This window comes from Notothenia coriiceps, unplaced genomic scaffold, assembly GCF_000735185.1.
Source record: "Notothenia coriiceps isolate Sejong01 unplaced genomic scaffold, NC01 NC01_scaffold00030361, whole genome shotgun sequence".
NCBI lineage: Eukaryota > Metazoa > Chordata > Actinopteri > Perciformes > Nototheniidae > Notothenia > Notothenia coriiceps.
The window spans coordinates 56,267-73,367 of record NW_011363062.1 but is presented as its reverse complement, the minus strand read 5'-3'; the positions used below and the strand labels follow the sequence as shown (position 1 = coordinate 73,367).

Sequence of the window (17,101 nt, the reverse complement as noted above, 5' to 3'; positions counted from 1 at the left end):
CTGTATTAAAGTTTAACAGAGTCCTGCTTTGTCTTCATAGGAGAATCGTTGCTTTAAGAGCCCTTGTAAAAAAAACATAAAGGGCTACCCAGAACGCTTACTGAATCCTACCTGGAGCCCATCAACAAAATATGAAGCTTGATGCAGGGAATCCTAACCTTTTTACTCTAAAATACCTCAAAGACGAGCAATGCCTGTTTGCACAAAGCATGTATCACTAAATTGTGAGCAGATCCAGCAGACTTTTTATGTTACTTATCATTAAGGGGCTAAAACAACTAAAACGACCTAGTATATCGTAAAAATTGAAAATGTTGACCGATACATAAAAGGCAGACATGTTATTCATTTTTCTCCTTGCAGTTTTATCATCTTCAAATCCCAGTATTTTCTTTAACATATTACTTGAAAGCACAACTGTTTGTTCTCAGGTTACTTATGAAGTCGTAAACTAGGGCTTATGATGCTGCCACCATTTATTTTCTCCTGTATTTACGGCTTTCTATTTTTGCATACATTCATGTGATATTCTCTGCCTTAGGGTCTGGTTAACAAGCATGTGGAACCTCTCTTTTCAGGACCGCCACAGTGTGGAAGAACCTCAGTCCTTTCTGGGGGGAGGAGTACACGCTGCACCTCCCCATGGGCTTCCACTCGCTCTCCTTTCATGTCATGGACGAGGACACGATTGGGTAACGCTGCCATCCAAAGCTTTATCAAAATGTTCCCATATTTAACTGTTACTCTTCAGTTTGCGAGGAGATTTATGATCCTCCAAGCCATGTCTGTTTGCTTAACTTGGCATGAATGAGCCAGCATTAACCTCATGTACAGTGTAATGTTTTGGGAAAAAAAATCCAAAGCTTTGCATAAACAAACATCATCAGGCAGATGGCCGTCCAGATTGAGTGATTAAAGGTTGTTTTTTTCTCTTCTCCTCTTATGACTGTCAGTACTCTACCGTCTGTCCTCAAATTCACCTCATACAACTTTGATAGTATTTCCAATATCTTCTATCTGATAATCTCTTGTTTTCCCTGCAGCCACGATGATGTTATTGGAAAAATAACGTTGAGCAAAGAAGCCATTGGATCTCAAGCTAAAGGTATGATTTAACAGATCTGTATATGGATGGGTGCATGACCCAAGCTCGTAGGTTATACGCACACAGCTTCACATGACCTGATCAGAGGTCAGAGTGATTGAGGAGACATTTTAAAACGGAGACTCTGGGAATCGGTGTCTCAGTGCTTTCTCACACATTTAATATGATTTGCTTACATTTATATGAGAGTGGGGTTGTGTAAACTCGCAGGCAATACAATCAGCATTCAAATTGATGCATAAAATATTTTAATGGCTCTCCAGGTGCTTGTCCACATGAACTCTGTTTTTTTTTTTTAATTGTGAATTACTAGCCATCTTTTTGTGCAAAAGCCTGCAGCGCTGTGAAATGAGGAAAACAACCAAAGCATTTCAAATGACTTCAAACACTTTAATGTGCTCTCTCACAGAGGCTCTTGCATTCAAGGAATTAGTCAGTGTTTACCTCAGCATGAACCCTAGCACTTTCTTAAAGACATACGGCATTTAAAATATGGTATGTCGAGATGTTGTTGTTTTTGTATGAAATAGCTTGAAGTGTTTAGCATGGTACGTGTGCTGCATACTGATGCGTCCTCCTGAGAGCCACCTGGCGCGGCCTTCACTCGTGTGATTCACTCCTACACTGAGTCAGATACTCCCTCACAGCAATGCTCTCACTGTCCGGCTTTGACATTGTTCCATCCCGTATGTGAGATATTTCTGAAATAATAAAAAAGAACATTGAAATTGACAGGACTGACAAAACAATATCACATAATTTACAGACCATCAAGGACTGCAAAATACTCTTTAAAATGTAAGAATCTATATTCTTTTATGGTTTCCTTGTGCATTCAGTTCAGTTCAAGTCGTTCCCTCCATCAACACTCCTGAGTCTTTAAAATGCACACTTTAGTATTGCATTATCAAAAGAAAGATACAAAAATCAGCCACACCAGGGGATTTGAAAGCATAGTAAAATGATGTTAGTCACTATTTTGACTTGGCTCTAAAGCAATGGTTGATCAATACCATTTTTCAGAACAGAAAAAAACTATTATTTGTTAATAAAAATGTGCATTTTACATGTCCTTAAGACACTTATATCCAAAACAACTTGCATACACTTGCATCCTTAGTTTATGTGTTTATGATGCTCTCTTCATGTTGTGGGAAGTGTTGTATTAATGAAATCATTCTCCTTGCTCAGGACTAGATTGCTGGCTGAACCTGACGAGGGTGGACCCTGATGAAGAAGTCCAGGGAGAGATCCATCTGAGTCTAGAGCTCCTGAAAGATACGGAGAAGATCAGCCTGCGATGCCAAGTCATTGAAGCCCGGTAACTGTAAAATAGTACCACTGCTGTGATGAAAACAAGCGACAGGCTAAACATCAGAGTAGCATGCGTTTGACCAGAAGGAAAGACTCTGAGCAAGAGCTAATGTAGTTTAATGTTGAATAAACTGGTCATCAATCAGAAGTTACATTACTGGAGCTGAAACCTGTTAGTGTCATCGCTGCTTCTGTGCTGAAATCTTATCACGATCACCCCGCAGGCCTCCACACTCCCCTCCTGAGTCATACTGCCACTATCACACCCCTCACTGCCCCATCTGTGTGTCCCCAGCTACAATCTCCTCCTCTCAGGCCGGGCGCTAATGAACATGTCAATCAGAGCCCGACACTGTGTTAATCAAACATGCTCAGATGAATGTGAATAGTTTGAAGGAATAAGGTCAAGTGGGAAAGCTGTTTCTTTTTCTTTAGTCAGTCATTTATGTGGCAGAACATGTCATCTGAGTGTATTGATCAGCTCTGTTGTAATTGGTCTGTTTTTTTCCGCAGAGACTTGGCTCCAAGAGACATTTCTGGAACCTCGGATCCATTTACAAGAGTTATTTTCAACAACCACAGTGCAGAGACCTCGGTGAGTTCTACATGTTTGTGTGTTTATAATGTATTGGTTTTAATGGAACCACATTATCTGCTATTGTAATTGATGGTTATTTGATTGTCATTGCCATTTGATTTCAAACTGGTATTCACATGTAAGGTTGAAAGGTTCTCTAACACCACAACCTGCTGGGATTTAGATTATCAAGAAGACCCGTTTCCCTCACTGGGATGAGACCCTGGAGCTGGAGTTGGATCCGGAGGAGCTGAGGGAGGAGGGGACGGTCACTGTGGAGGTCTGGGACTGGGACATGGTGGGCAGGAATGACTTCCTAGGAAAGGTGAGACTGCTGTTATTATCATAGTATTGCATATTCATAGATTTCATATTATGATAACTTCATCGTCTTTCCCATATTATTTTATCCTTGTTTTTCCCTTCTTTCTCCAGGTGGAAATCCCTTTTGCTTGTTTGCACAAAACACCTCCATTAGAGGGCTGGTTTCGATTGCTTCCCTTGGGAAACAATGAGGTTGATGCTGGGTGAGAAATATGGGTGTGTTTGTTTGTCCAATGTGGTTTACATTTTATGTTTGTATAACTGAGACAAGCTTTTTGCTTTTGGAATTTTTTAAGACTCGAACTGAGCAACAAACAATAATTTTTTTTAAATGCACTCAAGGAAAGTGTTGGTTCCCCCTCTGTGCTTTCTTTCATGCATTTTAAATGAGCTTTCACAGGTGTAGAGCCAGGACTCTGAAAGCATTTCTCCTTTGAGATAATTTTAGAACAAAGAAAGCTGAGTGAACTGCCAAACTGTCAGAGAGGTTCATTTGAAAATGACTCAGAGTTAGAGGGTTTTTATTGAGTGGAGAACACTGCTGAGTAGAAGATGGATATAGATTTACTTTCACAGCAGTTAAATAAGTAATGTCAATGCAAGAGCTATTCCCTGGCATTATCTGTTAAAGCTATGCCTTTTTAAAAGTTTTCTTTAACTCCTTAATATTGTTTCTTACAATGTCATTCCTCCATCGGTGATACTGTTAAAAGATGTACCAGACATCAGACATTTACCACACCCTCAGTATCGCTATTAACTATTTATTTTCTTATATCAGTGCTTTAACCTACAATAATAACTACAATTAGAAAGGAATTATATGAAATTATACTCAAATCTGTGGTTTTCACCCTTCATATCACATAGCACATTCTTTTTGAGAATATATTTAGCTGACTTCATGATATCTTTTTTTAATTCTGTGGTATCTATGCTCTGTTGCCAGTGGCAAGCTGGGAGCGCTGCGTCTGAAGGTGCGTCTGGTGGAGGATCGGATCCTTCCGTCTGTGTACTACCAGCCTCTGATTGACCTTCTGGTGGAGTCAGTCATCTCCCCTACAGAGGTCAACGTCGCCATGTTTCTACAAATATCTCTTATCATTTATTATTGTAACTACCCACTGCTAGTTCACTTACTTTTATAAGGCTGCTCCTTACACTTATTTGGTTTTCTATCGTGTGTGCTTGGCTCTATTATTGAATATGTTAGCATACTTATGTTTGCCTTTTTATCTGCACTGTCCATTTGCTGCTGCTGTAGCATTTATTCTGATATGCATTTTACTCCACCTAAATCAGTGTTGGCTTTCAGACTCTTGGTTGATGTCAGTAGTATCGTGACCTGAGTCCTCTCTCTGCAGGTGGAGGACAGCAGCGCTCTGACCATGCTGGAGGAGGTGAACACGGTGGAAAGCCGTCAGGATGTGGCGATGACTCTGGTGAAGATCTACCTGGGCCAGGGCCTGGTGGTGCCATTCCTGGATTACCTCAACACCCGGGAGGTCAACAACACCAGTAAGATTAAAGGCACAACATCAGAACTATTGAAAATGTTAGGTTATTGACGGTCAGAACGAAGGATTTTGCAATATAAACTAATGCTACACATGTGAATATTATGTAAATAAACAACAGGTAGCGGTTGAACTACTTCTGTTTCTTTCTGTTCTTGCTTTGCATTTCTACCTCAACGCACCACAAAGAAATGTGTAATTAATTTGCCAAATAAGAGAGAAAATGCACACAAATCAAAGTTAAAGATGGATTTAACCACAATACATAATATATTTTTTTACTTTTTATAGATATCGCGACACTATGGTTATCTTTTGGCCACGATTGTTGTGTAGTTAAAGTCTGGTATTGTGACTGCACTTATCAGAGCCGTATATAGTAGATTTAATTGAAAGATTTGTAAATTGAAATACTCCCAAAAGAATCATGCAAAAGCTCCACTTAAAATGTTGTGTTTACCAGAGATATGTACTTTTTTTAAATTATTAATTCAGTGTGAAGAAAGCATAAAACATTTCTTAATCTTAGTCGACTAAGACCAAAATGACCAATTAGACGACTATTCAACTGAGAGGTGGCAGCCCTAATGACTCCAGTGTGTAAACAGTAAAGTACTCTTATCACAAAGATAAAACATTTGTAATGCCTGCAAATATTTGTTCAAATCCTTTCTCATGTCAGAAAATGGATTAGATAATACCCAGTGTGCGTAAGAAGTTTATCTCTATTAGCCAGTATTTGTGTCTGTCAGAGTTATTGCTGCGCTCTCCAGCAACCTTCTGAGGGCTGCTTCTATTTAAACTCTGAATTGACATTAAGGTCTCAGAACATTCATGTTGTGTGTGTGGGCAGGTCATGTCTACCAGCACTGTATTTACTACCCTGAAGCCAATTATTTACCCACCCTACAGTCTTTTCATGGCTTCTCTGTGTGGTCTGTATTAGTCATGTTTTTGCCTCCGCACCAAATCCCTGTCGCTAATTCTCACATATTTGTTCTCCAGTCTTTGGGGTTCTGCTTAGTTTGTGTAGTTTTAGGTAATAAGCATATTGCCCACGTTTCCATAGCAACTCCACATGATCCGGTTGGTAACTGCTTGATCAGGAATAGATGGCACACGCAGCCAGACATTAAAGTTTGGCTCTGGGGTAAAGACAAATAATGCTCAAAAAGCTCTTTATTTTTCTCATACTAACTGTGCTGCAGCCCAGTCTGCTCTGATTGGTTAGATGTCCCGCCCCTTAAACAAAAAACCTATACAACACACTACAGGAAAGGGAAAACCCCCTAAGCATAATAAGGCCTCTTGAAAGGATATAAGTGGGCTCTCTGTTTCTAAACTAGATCAATTCCTGGTAACGTACACAAAGAAAAGAAAGCATGAACATGCCTCATTAAAAGCCTGATAGCGAATTGATCCACGTAATGTATTTATAGTTTTTAGTGAATTAAATGAAGCACTGCTAGTGATTTCAATCAAGCATGATTATGTCCCTAATGAGTATCTCTGTGAAAGCTTACAAGTTGCTTCATTGCACTCACTAGGAGCTATAAATACAGTGGTGGGATCCTTCTTTCTGTTTCTAAATATACATCAAGCATTAGGCTATTAGACAGCCAACAAAAGAGAGAATTAAGGATCATGTATTGACAGTCTGCAACACAGGCTTACACAAAGCAATGTTGTTGTTGTAATCTAGTCAAGTTATGCTACCCAGAACAAAACAATAGTACTAATGGCAGTGCACTGATTTAATTTGCATAAAAATGAATGTAGTAGCAGCAACAAAAACAATGGTTAATTGTTTTTGTATTATCTCTTTTTCTGTTTGGTTCTTTTAGGTGATCCAAACACTTTATTTCGCTCCAACTCACTTTCCTCCAAAGCCATGGAACAGTTCATGAAGGTGTGTATCTCTCATCAAATTGTTTTAACATATCACTTTTTTATACTCTATTTAATTCAGGACCTTTACGTGATTGATTTATTCTGTCTCTTATGTGAGTGCAATCATAATCTGGCTGTTAATTATTTCTAACCTTTTAATACATCTTTGCTATTTCCTTCCTCAACATTCCCTATCCCTTAACATGCACACTGAGTAGTTACATCTCTAATGGTCCCCTTGCTGCATCACACTGTACCTTGTTTACTCTTTGTACGATGCACATTTACACATATGGAAGCACAGATGCAGATGAGATGTTACTCGACATGTGGTATGTTTCTGCTGTCAGGCTGTTGGCATGCTGTATCTGCACGAGGTGCTGAAGCCCATCATCAACCGCATCTTTGACGAGAAGAAGTACATTGAGCTGGACCCATGTAAGATCGACCTGAACCGCACGAGGTAAGAAAGACCTAAACATACTCCAGATCTGCTTCACATGGGATTGTTTTAAGCACATGCGCGTAGTTTACAATCTACAGGTACGTGTTAAAATGATCAAATAGAAAAGCTGCCACAGGAGACTGCCCACTACTTTACACTTCTCCCCAGGGAGGAAGACATCAATGTGAGAAATTGGAAAAGAGAGGAATGTAAAAAGGGGGGGAAGGCTGTTGCTTGGCAACTGCTTCGAGCCCCCTGAGATGTCTATCTCCGACATGGAGGGAGATCGAGGTTCTAATGTGCTCCTTGTCTGCAGCGGACCTGCCTGCTATCACCTTGTTTGTTTTTTCCACTCCATGTTTATATATCTCCCCCTACATATTCAATTCAGCGCTATATACAGCAAGCTCTCACTATATGACATCATCAGGAACAGAGGGGATAACAGTTATAGGCATTGTTATCTAGCCATAGCTATACACACTACAAGGTGTTTGGATTGATCCTACTCCATCATTTTGTGACACAGGGTTTCAGTCATTTACACTATCTTTCTTTCTCCCTGAAGACGGATCTCATTTAAGGGTGCAGTGTCAGAGGCAGAGGTGCGGGACAGCAGTGTGGAGATTCTTCAGAGCTACTTAACCAGCATCATTGAATCAATCGTGGGCTCAGTCGATCAGTGTCCTCCTGTGATGAGAGTGGCCTTCAAACAGCTACACAAGAGAGTGGAGGAGCAATTTGCTGAACCTGAGAACGAGGTCAGTTTGGAGCAAAATAAAACAAAAACAAAAACAGCTGTTGGTATTTTAATGTATCTGCATTGTTGATATATTTGCCATCTAAACATTTAAAGGGGCCCTATAGAGTGCCACAGTGACACGTCCTAAAACCCGGAAGTAAGGGTACTTTTTATAATTTTTTAATCATAAATCTAATCGATAGATTTATAATCGATAGATTTATGATCGATACATTTATGATTAGAAAATTATAAAAGTAGGGTAGACATGTGGAGATTATCCGGCTGAAGAAAACTTGATCTGTCTCTTCAATTTGTGTCAACCTCAGACCTTATTTCCAGCTATTTTCCAAAATCCTATGGAGAAATTGCATTGGTTTTTGTCGATGGAACCGGATGGAGTTTACTTCCGGGATTTAGGACGCGTCACTGTGGCATTCTATTAAGCTCATATTCAGGTTTTGTTATTGTGCCCCTAATGGGACATGTTTACATTTAATGTTTAAAAAGGGTCTTTATTTTTCTCATCCTGCCTGTGCCGCAGCACCCCTTCTCACCCTCTGTCTGAAACCAGAGCCCAGTCTGCTCTGATTGGTTAGATCTCTTTTGATTGGTCAATCGCTTAGAGATGTCCCGCCCCTTAGCACGTACAATTTGTTGGAGCGCTACACAATAGAAGCGAGAGTGTTACATAGTGATGTCACTTTATGCACAAATATCTATACAACACAGGGCCGTAACAGGGCCTCTTTAAATGACTATTTCATGTTTTGTTTTCAGACACAGCTGTTAACTTTATTTTCTAACAGGATGTGAAGTATCTGGCCATCAGTGGGTTCTTTTTCCTGCGATTTTTTGCCCCTGCAATCCTCACACCTAAACTGTTCCAGCTGAGGGATCAGCACGCTGATACGCGTACAAGCAGAACGCTGCTACTGCTGGCCAAGGTACGATTCACAACGCAGACATACGCACTGACATGGCTATGAATCATTTATTCCAAACTTCGCACTTAATCACTGAAAAAAACAAGTCGTAAAGTGGTGGATGCACTGGAAGCGAGGCCACATGCTGTCAGCGAACAGTGAGGGATTTAGATTTTCAAGTGTTAAACAAATAAATATGAAGCAGGAATGCAAAGATGTTTGTACTGTGCGCGCAGTCAGCATGCCAAAAACAGGAGATAAAGCACTGAACTACTGTTTATCTTGTGAGCTAATTACATCACGCAGTTATTCGTCAGTTACTTTTAGTTTAATATAAAAACTGTACTTCCTGGAGATTGAATTGGTGAACTATGAACAAATAGAGGCAAGAATGCTCTAAAAATACCCTGTTTTCTATTCCTATAACATTGTTCTAGTATCCCAGAGGATGCAATTGATTTTTCACATAATTAGATTTGTGACAACTCAATATAAAACACAGCACATCTTACAGTGGATTGCTTCATTACTACACTAAGTGTGCGGCGTGTTTCACTGTTGTTGAGTGACAGAAAACGTTGAACAATAGCTTCTCACATTATGCCCCGCTCAAAAATCCCGTTTCATGTTGAAATAGATCAAATTACAAAAATTTTGAATTTCCTTGTTCCTCTTCCACAATTGTCGCTAACATAAACCCCCTCCATTTAATTGAAAATCGCTGTGTCATCATGGTCACATATTAGAAGGAAAGTGAAACCTTTTCTCACATGTGTGGGTTCTGTGGTTGCTGTCCATGGTGCTGAAGTGCTGTTGCCATGGGTCCTCTACAGTAAAAAGGGAACAGGCTATTTTTACCACTGTGTGTGCTACAACGAGTCTGCGGTTCAAAGCCCAGCATCAGAGAGGAGCCTCCTCCTCGCCCGGGGCCAGGTGTGGGCCGGACAAAGGGCCTCACAGCATGCTTGGCCCCCAGGCACCCTTTTGATCTCCCACTTTGAGAAATGCAGTCACTCATACTGAGTTCTGACGGTTAGAACGGATTTGATGTGCTGAAGATGCGAGTGTTGACTGTGTCTCTGTGGTCGCCAGGCATTGCAAAGTGTCGGGAACTTGGGCCTTCAGCTGGGTCACGGAAAGGAGCAGTGGATGGCGCCTCTACATCCCATAATCCTCCGCAGTGTGGCCTCCGTCAAAGACTTCCTCGACAAGTTGATCGACATAGATCATGACATCGGTAAGGCTGACGATAGTGAACACACCACTAAACCTAAAAGGAAAGCATGTCATGCTGTTGGGCTGATCAGCCGCAGGCCAGCTGCTAGCGTAGCCGCTCACAGCTGATATTAAGATTAAGAAAAACAAAACTGTAGTGGTGAAATATTCATAACTAGCTGGAAGACAAGAGATGACATGGTTAGTGAGCTGGCAGGGAGCTGGAGGGAGACGCCGGCAGGTGTTTGTACACGCCACACTGGTTACCCGACATGTCTGGGCGGCTTTCTTCTGTCAGTCAAGCTGTTGTTGTGAAACTTCTGCCCCCTCTGATGTATCGTGTTTCAGCCGCCTCCGGCACATCACACCCACTCTTTTCTCTTAAAGGCCAGTTTGACATTTAATGCTCTTCAGGTGGATTTGTTGGACAGAAGTGGACGCTTGTCACGCCTCTTTGAAGCCCTCTTTCATGTGGCGATGAAGGAGCAGGAGGCGACTTCAGAACAAAATGAAGTCTTGTACTGTATGAAACAGGCTCTGTTTGTTTATTGACGCAGCACCACCTTGTGTGGATGAACATGCCATTACATTGCAAAGTGTTCCTCTGCATTTATAACACTGTATACTTGATCCCACAGTGTCTGAGGTGCCACAGAGGGCTGTATTCATGCCCTCGGTCACAGTTAAAGAGGGGTTCCTCCACAAACACAAGGCAGAGGGACCTCAACTGCTTTCCCGCTTTGCTTATAAGAAACGCTACTTCTGGTTAACCAGTGAGACGCTGTCCTACGCCAAGACGCCTGAGTGGCAGGTAGGTACTAAGCCAGTATAGCATTATATTGTGTTTCTATATGTTTGTATAAACTTCATTAGATATTTTGGCAAACAGCCACAGCAAAAAGTATTTAAAATCATTTGGCTAAGTAGTGTTCTTAAATGTGTCTACTTCTGTGACACCTGGATCAAAACACAAGTGAAGTCTGCCTAATGAATGCCTATTTATTCTTCTTGTCCGAGACATAAGCTGAACAAAGATAAAGTCAACTTTGAGTTAAAGTCATGTGAAAGTGGCCCATCCATTATTAGAGACTGATATGCACTCTGATGATGTATTAGTCCCCGTGTCTTCCCTTTTTGAAGGATGTTTATCAACAAGGCTAATAGAAAAAGAGGAAACATCCCCGGGTTGCTTTATTGTATTTGTGTTCATCTCTTTGTGAGAACATCATTAGTGTTATTACCATGTGGGGCCTAACCTTGTGATAATGATCTCCTCTTATTCACCAGCCAGAGAGGGAGCAGGCTCTCTCTAGCCCAGTAAAAAGCTCTCTCTTTGAGCCAGTCTTGGCTTTGTGTGACAAGAATAAAGGCGAGGGGTAATTGAAGGCTGTGGATATTCATGCTAACATTGCAAATCAGATTGAGGACAATGTCCTGGCCCCTTTCCTCAACGTTGGAGCACTCCAGTCTCAGTGAAACAAGCTCCAATTGGAAGTGGCTGATTTACACTTTAAAGTGGCCTTCCCTGCGACGCTCATCTCATCTTCCTCCTCGTATCACTCTGTTTCCCTTAGTGTAATGTGTGCAAAAGATCCCCTTTATTAGACACTGCCCTTTGATCAAATGTCACTTTTATTTCACGTGTACACCACAAGGCGAAAGGAAGATCCATCCATACCCTGCTGCATACTTACGTTAATTGGTGTGGTGGTTTGTTGCTGAATTGTTGCAGGTGCGCTCTTCAATCCCCATTCAGTGCGTGTGTGCCGTGGAGAGGGTGGATGAAAATGCCTTTCAGCAGCAGAATGTAATGCAGGTCATCACCAAGGACAACGAGGGACAGCTTCACACCATGTACATCCAGAGCAAGGTGTATTGGTACTGACACAAGTCAGACGCCAACAAAGTTCTTGACCATTCTCAGTTGTTTGTGAAAATGTTTAAAAAAAAAAAAAAAGATTTGGCACAGATTTAAAGGGGCCCAATTATGCTTCATATTTTGTGCCTCTTCTGTGACCAAAAAGGTCTCTCTTTTCACCCTCTGCCTGAAACCAGAGCCCAATCTGCTCTGATTGGTTAAATGGCCGGCCCTGTTGTGATGTGTTGGAGCACTAGCCAATAAAAGCGCAAGTGTCATTTGACTCCTTTGATTACTTCTGTAACATAGTGACATCACTATTTCACAGACGTAATCAAAGGAGTCCAATGGAGGCATTTCAGGCAGGAGTGTGTGGGAGAGAAACTCCCTCTGGTGTGAACTTTGGGATTTTAACCTTTGCAGACCATTTACATGCACACAAACCTAAATAACACACTACAGGAAAGGGAATCCCTAGAAAGCATAATAGGGCCTTTTGAAATAATTGTGTTTTTACACTACTTTGTTAACATGTGGCTGTGTCACAGTAACCCTTCAGATCAAATACAATGTTGCTAATAATGTATTTTCTGTAAAAAATTGAATAATCTTGCTCTTTAATTTCTAGTTTTAACATCTATTTGTTGACACTTTACTGTAGTTGTTTAAGGATTATAAGTTAATTACTTTTGGATAGCCACCTTTTCCTGCTTTGATTTCAGTATGACTTTAATAGACCACCAAGTTAATGGTGTATTTGTGTCTGTGTAGAATGTGAATGAGCTGAACCAGTGGCTGTCGGCCATCAGGAAGGTCAGCATCTACAACGAGCGCATGCTGCCCTCCTTCCACCCGGGGGCTCATCGCAGCGGCAAGTGGACCTGCTGCCTGCAGGCGGACCGCGCTGGTAATCCTGCTTTCATTACTTCTTAAAGCCGCACACACTTTTTAATCCTTACTGTAGGATTTAGGATGTAGTGTAACTATCTAACCCATTTATGAATAATACCCAGGATGCCCCCAAAAGGATTTTCAGGAATTAACATCATCTCAGTGCAGCCCATCAATATGCACCAAGGAGCTTCACACATGATTCCTGTTTTGCATCTGGTTTCAGAGTCCAATGAGCTCCTGGTGATCTAGTTTTAATGAGTAAACCCTCAATTTGTAGCTGCCATGTTTTTGAAAAAGGCTATTAACATTAAAAATGTACAAACTTGTTGTACTGTGACACATGGGATGTCAATCTTTTGGTATCTCGATTTTGATTCTTCGGGACATTCGATTCAAATACAATTCTCTATTCATCTAAACTTGCCAATTTCAAAATCAAGATAAAACAAAAATGATGCTTAAAAAAATTATAAATTGACTTGCTTTGTAGGATCAGTGTCCATAGCAAGCAATATGACTATAAATAATAATAATAATAATAATAATATAAATGATGTACTAAGGGGAGTTCATATGTAGTGCATCACTGTTGAATAAAATGCTGGCTCTCAGTTACAGGCTGCAGTAAAACCCACTCTGCTGTGACTCTGGGGGACTGGAGTGACCCTCTGGATCCAGACGTAGAGACGCAGACCATATACAAGCAGCTGCTGCAGGGCAGAGACAAACTCAGGTCGGTGCAGAAAACGCTCTGGAAACATCCTTAGCCTGGGTGCAGTTCTCTTACTGTACACTAGAGGTCAATGTTGCACAAGAGTGCCCTGCTGCTGCTTAACAAAACATTCAAATGCATTACTGTAACTCAGTGGTTCTCAAACTTTTTCTTTGGAGAAAAAAAAAGTCGGGCCCCCCCCCAACACAAATAGTCAGGCTCAGTGGCGGCGCCAGAGATTTATTTTTGGGGTGCTGTGGGGTAGCTTGACGTTTCATAGAGGGTGCTCAAAAATGTACGGTTTCCCATTAATGTACCAGGCGCTACAGTTGAATTTTCTACTGCAACATTCCCCAAGCAAATACACAACGTACCCGCAACTGTTACAATGAAGGCTCGATAATCAGCTCACGGCATATAGGTGTAAGCAGGGGTAAAGTGCTATTTTTATAGGTGGTGTGTGGACCTCACATAGGGGGGTCCGGGGTTAAGCTCCCCAGGGAAGATTTATTTTTAAATATTGAAGTTAAAAGCATCAATCTGGTGCACTTTGAGAGCAAAATGAAGAGATATGCATACATCTCTCAACACCCATTTGAAACAGAACTGTAAACAGATTTACTTTTTCTTTATGGATAATTTACAAATCACTCCCTTTTAAACTTTATTCTTGTTTTACTGTCATATAGTATTTCATACCTGTTTTTCATTTATTCTCTTATTTTTTTATAACTATAATGATCATATAAACGTGTGCCTCGGAAATAATTGTTTACATTAATGGTGACCAAAACGTTTGAGACCCACTGAGATAACACTGAGAGAGTCCTTTAGCTCACTGAGTCTCTCAGTCTCTCAGGAGAGGACTCTCCTCCACTTTGTTGTTGAAAAAACTCCTTATATCCGTTAGCGTAGCTCGCTAGCACCAGAAGCTAACAACAACGATCTCCGGTACCGGTGCTCTCTCTCTCTCTCTCGCTCTCTCAATACTTTTTCAAAATATGAATTTTTTATTTTTTTTAAATATGTTTTACTCCTGGTCTCTCGCGCCCCCCCTGTCATGCCTCTGCTCCCCCCTGGGGGGGGCGCGCCCCCCACTTTGAGAACCACTGCTGTAACTCTATGAAAACACTAATCAGCTTCAGCTTATATCATCTTTGGTGAATTCTGCAGGAAAAAACATTTGGAGATGCCAGACTCTCATCAGACGTCCAGCAGTAAAGAAAACATCAGCCCTGACATTCACCCAGGTGAGGCTGCATCAAAACCTTACATTATTCTGCCGTGGTGAAAGGATTTGTATAAATGTCTATGTCCTTGTGTTATCATCATGAGCATCATACCCTCTCTGCCTCACAGATGGTGCAGAGTGCAAAGTGCAGCTGATGAAGCCAGGTCAGAGCGCCGCTGCTCGGCTGTTGGCGGTGATAGACGACCTGGAGCAGGCTCACGCCACCTTCCAGCGCAGAGAGACAGAGGACAGCACCAGTGTCATTCTGAATCCCTAGACTCAACAAACACTGGGATCCACTACTAATCTTTGAAATGGGGGGGGGGGCAGCAAGCATCCTGTAAAAATACCTGTGAACATAAAATATTCCCCCTTGTTTGTCAGGGAGTACAAGTGGCCAGAGGGTGCAACCTCTTCCAGATTTTTAGTACTTGTCCTGCAGAAAAAATTCAGCCACTTTTAATCTTTTTAGTTTTCTGAGTGCCACCAACTATAACAGCTCCGGGGAGAGATTATGATACTTGACAATAGAGGGGAGGGGGGATTTTGAGCATGATCTGATTATTTTTCATGTAGATAACAAGCAATCTCTTGCATGGCCTGCCTGCATCCACTTGTTGTGAAATGTGAAAAGAAGCTTTTATATTTTGAGATACTGTACAGGACCTCAATCAGGGTCGCACATTTTTATGCAAAAAGCTTGTTGTTTTGTTATCTACAGTACCTGAATGTAATGTGTTTTGATATTGCTTTTATCAACGTTTTGTATTATATTGAGGCAATTTCTCACTTCAATAGCAGTGACATTTATCTAATCCCACCTTGAGTATATGAAATGCTGGCGCACATTACACTGCCTGTACAAAATAATATTATTTCAATCGTTGCTGTGGTCCCTTTACACAAAACAATGTGCTTCTGTTTGGTGCTATGGTCAGACTTACATTGCATATTTAAAATGTCCATACCTTGATGTAGCCATTCCTGATGTCACAGGGGTATTATCTACAATATAATGTCCATACATATGACTGAGAGGAAAGAAATAACAATTAAGTGAGATGATACCATTTGATAAGTTTACATTTCTTGAGATGTTGGCGCCACTATAAATGGCTCACATCGGTCAGGATTCGCTGAGATGCCAAATTTGTAAAATAATAATATTTGAACTACTCAAATAACGTAATTGTCTTAGGATATCTGTGAGTTGTAAAGCCATTTCCCGTAGAGGGACAGAGGTCTGTGAGTATAATAAAGATCATATCTGTGATCTACCAGAGAGTCATAAACAGGCCACCCTGCCCCTGGAGCTGTTTACATTATATTCTGGTAGTCCAGCTACTGTAGTGTCTGTCTTTCTTTTATAGGAGGGACAGTGCAATATTTACTTGTGGAGTAAACATTAAATGTGACATGTTAGTACTCATGCCAGACATGACAATCAATATTCTTTATCTAGACTAAACCAGAGGAACATCAGATGTCGCTTGTGAACTTGGTATTCCCTGAATGAGGGCTTTTATTCTGAAAAACATTAGTGGTTCTACTTTATTTTTGTAAATGATGGTTTGTTCCAAGTGGATTGTTACTGTGAATTAAACACAACTGTATTATTAAGTAAACTATTATTTCAGCTAATACGTCTAGTGTCTAATTTGTACCCCAGAAAACTAAAAGGTTTACTTGAAGTTGGGTTAAAATTAAGGGCAGAAATTGTTCATTTTAAAAGAAAACATATTATTGTAATTTTCAGGTTCATACTGTATTTATATTTTCTATGCCTATACACTGTGACATATTTACATGCTTTAGTGTTCAAAACATTCCTCATACCGCCTGTACCGCAGCACCTCTTTTCACCCTCTGTCTGAAACCAGAGCCCAGTCTGCTCTGATTGGTTAAGGAGAGAAACTAGGGGATTTTAGCCTTTGCAGACCATTTACATGCACACAAACATATATAACACACAAAGGAAAGGGAAAACCCTCAAAAGCATAATGAGGCCTCTTATATTATCTAATGTTTTGTCTTATGTTCATGTCTAACTGCAAGCCTCAACTTTTTTTTTACGATACTATGGTCCCAGGGCTGCTTCACAGTATCATAGCCACTACACAGCCCCTTTTAAATTAAATATTCAATCAAGCCTTCCCAACCACAGACTCACAATCCAACAGGACTCAGAATCTAATTTTAAATGATGCCATACAAACAGTAGCCTCATCCCAATACCCCTCCTCGACTCCTCCTTTCCCTCACTCGCGTCCCTTCCTTGCGTCTTAGCTCCGCCTCCGTAAGATGCGAGCGAGAGACACGAGGAGGTGAAGCGAGGACAGAGGAGTCCTCAG

The 17,101-nt window shown here is 41.0% G+C and overlaps 1 protein-coding gene across 1 annotated transcript; it reads left to right on the top strand.

Annotated features, from left to right (window-relative positions):
* Positions 1 to 556: 556 nt before the first annotated feature.
* On the top strand, positions 557 to 16,381 carry LOC104959512 (rasGAP-activating-like protein 1; the record flags this gene model as incomplete). Its single annotated transcript, XM_010787415.1, has 19 exons — positions 557 to 692; positions 1,044 to 1,105; positions 2,297 to 2,426; positions 2,933 to 3,014; positions 3,181 to 3,321; positions 3,432 to 3,523; positions 4,270 to 4,387; positions 4,685 to 4,838; positions 6,682 to 6,746; positions 7,078 to 7,190; positions 7,741 to 7,933; positions 8,724 to 8,861; positions 9,933 to 10,077; positions 10,694 to 10,866; positions 11,788 to 11,925; positions 12,685 to 12,820; positions 13,420 to 13,540; positions 14,693 to 14,769; positions 14,879 to 16,381. Coding segments are annotated over 19 exons (2,363 nt in total), but the record flags the coding sequence as incomplete, so codon positions are not given.
* Between the last annotated feature and the right edge of the window lie 720 nt (positions 16,382 to 17,101).